The 6,311-nt window shown below is 27.1% G+C and overlaps 2 protein-coding genes across 3 annotated transcripts; one reads left to right on the top strand and one right to left on the bottom strand.

Annotated features, from left to right (window-relative positions):
• LOC410030 (protein SEC13 homolog) lies at positions 1 to 1,727 on the top strand. 2 transcript variants are annotated; one of them, XM_006564178.3, is made up of 4 exons: positions 1 to 404; positions 537 to 921; positions 998 to 1,322; positions 1,450 to 1,727. In XM_006564178.3, exons 1-3 carry the CDS (start codon positions 163 to 165, stop codon positions 1,304 to 1,306), a joined length of 936 nt encoding a protein of 311 aa, XP_006564241.1. In that variant the 5' UTR covers positions 1 to 162; the 3' UTR covers positions 1,307 to 1,322; positions 1,450 to 1,727. The 2 variants fall into 2 exon arrangements, with proteins under 2 accessions (XP_006564241.1, XP_393516.3); XM_393516.7 differs by lacking the exon at positions 1,450 to 1,727 and having other exon boundaries at positions 998 to 1,382.
• On the bottom strand, positions 1,550 to 6,273 carry LOC413690 (helicase SKI2W). Its single transcript, XM_397131.7, has 11 exons — positions 6,115 to 6,273; positions 5,733 to 6,042; positions 4,942 to 5,590; positions 4,639 to 4,870; positions 4,312 to 4,565; positions 4,095 to 4,242; positions 3,736 to 4,014; positions 2,734 to 3,638; positions 2,314 to 2,672; positions 2,061 to 2,239; positions 1,550 to 1,971 (listed from the first exon to the last, which is right to left on the bottom strand). Exons 1-11 carry the CDS (start codon positions 6,145 to 6,147, stop codon positions 1,642 to 1,644), a joined length of 3,678 nt encoding a protein of 1,225 aa, XP_397131.4. The 5' UTR covers positions 6,148 to 6,273; the 3' UTR covers positions 1,550 to 1,641.
• Between the last annotated feature and the right edge of the window lie 38 nt (positions 6,274 to 6,311).

Below are 6,311 nucleotides of genomic sequence, written 5' to 3'. Positions count from 1 at the left end.
TGCGCAAAGCAATTATGCATTAACTGCTAGTGCGCACATGCTTCCACGTAAGTGACAGGTACTGACCAACATAACCTATTCGACGTCCTTATAATCAAATATTAATTTCTTCATAATTTTTAAAATATAATTGCAAAAATTTGAATAAAAGGTGTCATAAAAATGGTATCTGTTTTGAATACGGTTGATACCGGTCATGAAGATATGATTCATGATGCCGAAATGGATTATTATGGTTTGAGGTTAGCAACTTGTTCCAGTGATAATTCGATTAAAATTTTTGACTTAAAAAACGGAACGCAAAGTTTAGTGGCTGATCTTAAAGGTCATGTTGGACCTGTATGGCAGGTTACTTGGGCACATCCTAAGTTCGGAAATCTTTTAGCGTCCTGTAGTTATGATCGGTATGTTATAGTTTATGAAGAAGAAATTTTTTAATAATTTAGAACAAAATAATTTATTTTGATGTATAATAATTTGTAATAAAAAAATTATTAAATTTTTAAATTATTTTTATATATTATTCTTTGTAATAGAAAAGTAATTATTTGGAAAGAATTAGGAGAATGGACCAAGATTTATGAGCACAATGGTCATGATTCCTCTGTTAATTCAGTAGCTTGGGCACCACATGAATTTGGCTTAATTTTAGCTTGTGGCAGCTCTGATGGTTCAGTATCTATACTTATTAATAATGGTGATACATGGGATACACAAAAAATTACAAATGCTCATTCAATTGGATGTAATGCTGTGAGTTGGTGTCCTGCTATTGAACCTAGTTTTGATGCTAGTGGAACACAAAGAAATGGACCAATAAAAAGATTAGCTACAGGAGGTTGTGATAATTTGGTAAAAATTTGGAAAGAAGAAGGTGATAGGTGGATCGAAGAAGATAAATTAGAAGCACACAGTGATTGGGTAATCTGCTATTATCTTTTAAATTTAGAAATCTAAATTAAAGAAAAATAATAATTAAATATCTTGTTTCTTACAGGTAAGGGATGTTGCATGGGCTCCTGCAGTTGGACCATCCAAAGCAGCTTTGGCATCTTGTTCACAAGATCGTCGTGTAATTGTATGGACTTCTAATGATTATACTAGTTGGACACCAACTATCCTCAATGTTTTTGATGATGTCATTTGGAATGTTAGTTGGTCATTAACTGGAGGTATTTTAGCAGTTAGTGGTGGAGATAATAAAGTATCTCTTTGGCGTGAAAATACTGAAGGACAGTGGATTTGTATTTCTGAGACAAATAAAGGTCAAGGAAACCTTAATAACACTGATCAGCGTGCATTATAATATCTGAAAATAAAATGTAAGATAACATTTTTTATCAATAAGTATTGTAAATTAAAACAATTAATATTAATATCAATTTTATTCCTCTTCTTTGTATTCTTATTATATTTATCTTGTTATACATAAAGAAATATAATTTTCAGACCAAATTGAATTCCAGAATTTTACATCTATAATGAAGAAATACTATATTGTACATTTTTTTAACAATGCATCATAAACGATGTATAAGTTATAAAAATATACATATTATATATCTGTTATTGATCAAGTAGAAAATATTTTGCATATTTATATATATAAATAAATTATTGTACATAAAATTCATTAAACGATTAATTTTGAGTATATAAGGATGCAGCAAAAACAATATCTCTTTTAATAACGGTAGAAGCTTCTTCCATTTTTTCTTTTAAAACAGGATCACCTATAGTAGTAGCTGCATTTTTTACATCTCGTAACGTTTCACTTAATTGTTGAATACATCGTACTATGATTCCTTCTTGTACATCCGTTTTTTCCATAATTTCGGCAAATGATTTCGCTTGTGCCCAATCATAAACTACTTCTACTAAACCAAAGTTTAGTGGTTGTAATGTTACTAATTGATAATGTTGTTCTAAAGCTTCTAATTCAGCATGTATTTCTTTTATTTCTTCACAACTCTGCAATCAAATAATATTTAAATATTATAATAAATATATTATTTGAAACAATTTAAACATTTTTAAAAATTTATACTAAGAAAATATACCCTCTTTAATTCCGGTGTTAAATTTGGTTCAACATCAGTTCGTTGTTGAAATATTAAAGCAGATAATAATGCTGCTATTTCAGCTGGTTGGAGTACAGTTAATACATTTTTAAGAATAAGCTCTGTAATTAATAATTCGTTATTTCCCATTTGTAAAGCTACTCGACCTTTCAATGCAACTATAAAACACAATAAAAAATTATTTTAGATTGTTAAATAATATTAATAATTTTTATTTTATAAAAAAACATACCTCTTTCATCATTATCTATATATCCTAAATCTTTAAGAAGTGCAACAGCATTTGTATATTCAGGATACAAACTTAATCCTTCATCACTAAGTTTTAATTGTAATTTATTTTTTTTGCTTTCCAATTCACTTCGTTCGTATACAATTTCAAATTGTTCTTCAAAATTCAATATTTCTCTACATTTCATATCATATACAGCTTTTTTTAAATCGAATAAATGTTGTAATTTCCTATCAACATCATAATTCATTTTCATCTCCAGATATGGTTTTAATATAGAAGAATTATGAGAAGCATTAAGAGATAGAGTCATTAATTCTTGCATTGCTGTTTTATAAGTTTGACTAGGTTCTTCATTTCTAAAAATAATTTAATTTTAATAAACTATAGATATTTTAAATGCGATTTTTTACTACTTACTTAAATCTAGGTATTTGTCTTTTTTCCCAATTTGCCAAAACCAAATTATAATCTATTTTAATTTGACAATTTGTTATTTCTAATATATTCCATGCATCTATAGTCAATACTTCATCTGATGGAATTCCAACTGGTATAAATATTTCTTTTTTTGTTAAAGCAACAATATTGTACCATTTATCGGACTTATTAATTTTCTGATTTTTTTCTTCTATTTCTTTAATAGTCTTTGATATATCAGAATTTTTAAGAACTAATACTCTGTATTGTCTATTACCTTTATTTTGAACTGTGCCTAATAATAAAGCTAATTTATTATAATGACTTTCATATGATATAAGTAATATTCTTCCGGGTGTTAAACTTTTTACTGCTTTTTTTTGTGTTTCGTAAAAATAAGGTTTCAAATATTTAAGATACTCTAAATAATCAACAGCTACTCGATAAAAATCGGAAAGTTTCTTTTGTAAATCGGTTAGAGGTGGCAATTTTGACAATTCATTCTCCACTTCTTGTAATTGCATTTTGTAATTATTTTGATTTATAACTACTGGTGATTCTTTAAAAGATCTTCGCATCATTGCTTCGACTGTCACCGATTCATTTAGCCTTCTTAGATTTAATACCATAGAATATGTTACTTTAAATTTCGATTCTAAATTTTGAGCTTGTCCACACATCATATTTTTTAATTCGTTAAAATGTGGCACAGATGTTCGACACATAATTATAACCATCCCAGTTGTATCATGACCTCTACGACCAGCTCGGCCAGCCATTTGTACATATTCAGAAGGATAAAGTATTCGGAAATTGTTACCGTCATATTTTTTTATAGAATCGAAAACTACAGTACGCGCTGGCATATTAACACCCATTGCAAATGTTTCTGTTGCAAACAATAACTGCAATAAAATAAAATCTTTATAAATTTATTATAAATAATTAATATAAATGTTATAAAATTGAATAAAAAAAATATATATATACTAAGAAACTAACTTTTACAACTCCAGTTTGGAAAAGCATTTCCACTATTTCTTTCAGAATAGGTAATATACCACTATGATGGATACCAATTCCACTTTCTAATAATTCCTGCATCATAAGCACTTGTGGTAATTGTCTATCAGTACCTTTTAAATGCCGAATATTATTTTGAAAAAATGCTCGAATAGTGTGCTTTTCAGTCTCAGTTGTAAGATCGACATTTCTTAACAATACAGCACTCATATCGCATCGTTTTCGTGATAACATAAAAACAACGACAGGCAACATGTTCTAAAATAACAAACATATAACAACTATATGTTTAAATAAATAATAACAATTTAATCAAAATATTTATATAATAATTGTACTTGTGTTTTTAAATGACTTATGAAAGCACTCCATAATACTTGTTCTTGTTTTGGAGTCATTTGTTGATGTATAGATATCTTTTTAACATCTTTAATATTTTTATTTACTTGGTTTTTCGAATTTTTAGAATTTGTTGCTTTATACCATCTAAAATTATATTTATAAATATTATTATAAAATATATAATAAAAAGTTAAAAAAAAAATTAAAGATTACCCATCTAATAAAAATTGACCACTTTCACCCAATACTAAAAATTTATCATCCTTAGTTTTACCATCAGTTCCAGTATATAAATAATGTTGAAGGGGTACAGGTCGTTTTAGAGTGCTTATTACGTATGTCTTTTTTTTTTTTGTACGACCAACCCAATCAGCAAATACTAGAGGATTTGGCACAGTTGCAGACAACATTACTATAGTAACTGTTTGTGGTAGAAGTATTACACTTTCTTCCCAAACATGACCACGCTAAAATATATCAAATAAATTATTTTTAATAATAATAAAATTAGCAAAAATGTAGCACTAAAATTCTATTTACTTCATCATTATTAATGTAATGCACTTCGTCAAATATAACAAATTCTAAATCTCTTAAAACTTCGGATGCGCAATATAACATAGATTGTAAAATTTCCGTGGTTATGATAAGACATGATGCATTTGGATTAATTTGTAAATCTCCTGTTAATAATCCCACGCTTTCGAATTTTCTTTTAAGTTCGCGATATTTTTGATTCGAAAGTGCTTTTATAGGAGACGTGTAAATGACTCTAAAAAAAATAAAATTAATATTATTAATTTACATAATTATGATTTGAAATATAATTCAATAAATCTTTACTTTGTCATATGTTTTTGACTTAATGCTATAGCATACTCTGCTACAGTTGTTTTTCCAGCAGATGTATGTGCAGCAACAAACACATTACAACCTTCTTCTAATTTAAGAATAGCTTGTTTCTGGAAAATATCTAATTCATATGGAAAGCTCATTGCTAATTCAGGAATTCGTTTTTCAAAATCAGTAAGTGGAACAGATACATCTAATTGTTCTGCCCATTCTGTTATAGTTTCCACACGTTTTTCCGAAATATTTAAAATAGGTATATCTCTTTCTTCTAATAATGAAGTAATTTCATCAAATGCTGATTCTGAAATATCTGAAGTTTTGGTTTTTGTTTCTTCCTTTATCTTTTTTGTTTCGAATTTCCAAAAATCAAGTTCATTTTGTTCTTCTTCTACAATAGCCATTAAATTGATCTTGTCTGCTGTACTTTCAATTTCATTTCTTTCTGATTCCAATGATTCTTGTTCTTGTATTGTCTTTTCTTTTGGAGTATAATTATCACTTTTAAATTCTATACCTGCACTAAATCCTTTTGCTAATGTTCTTAAATTATTTTCAAAGTCAATTTCCTCTATTAATGAGTCTACTATCATCTCAGGTTCATCAAAACCACCCGGCCAAAATGGAATATTACTAGTATTTCCTAAACAAAGTTTTAATATTTTTCAATTTATTTTGAACTATTTGAATTATTGAACTTATTAACTATTGAATTATTTTCAATTAATTTTAAAAAAATAATTATATTCTATGATCTAAATTATATAAAACATTTTGTCAAATACCTCTAATAATATCAGAAGGTGGACCTGGTGCACGTGTCATAGACATAGAATTTCTAGCAGTTTCACCTGCTGATTTCAAAGGTACTTCATGCATTTCTCCAAGTTTGCCAGTAACAGGATCTCTATTAAATTTTAATGTAGTACCAAGCGGTGCTATATCACAATTCAAAAGAGAAAGAATATCAGGTTTTCTTGGCCAATAACATTGTGCATTATCCAAATGATATATTGGAAGATTATCCAAACATTCTATATATTCCCTTAATTCAGTTCTAATATCGGGCCAAATAGGTGGCAATTCAAATTCTAACTGTGAAATAAACAATTGTTGAAATAAATTGTTATTATAAATTTCTTAATAATTAAATTAAAAAATTTTTACCATTTGTTTATTTGTATCATTCTTTACATCCATTTTTTTTAATTTTTATATTTACATCACATTAATGAAACAATCTATTTCATTAATTCTTTAATATATTGCACTTTATTAAAAGGAATACTAATACTAGAAAAGAAATCTAATTTTAATAATTAACCTAAAACATATAATATATGATATTATGATAATAAAATATG

The sequence above is a fragment of the Apis mellifera genome, linkage group LG5 (genome assembly GCF_003254395.2).
Source record: "Apis mellifera strain DH4 linkage group LG5, Amel_HAv3.1, whole genome shotgun sequence".
Lineage (NCBI taxonomy): Eukaryota > Metazoa > Arthropoda > Insecta > Hymenoptera > Apidae > Apis > Apis mellifera.
Note: the sequence above shows the minus strand (reverse complement) of the source record. Positions and strands in the feature narration are given on the sequence as shown.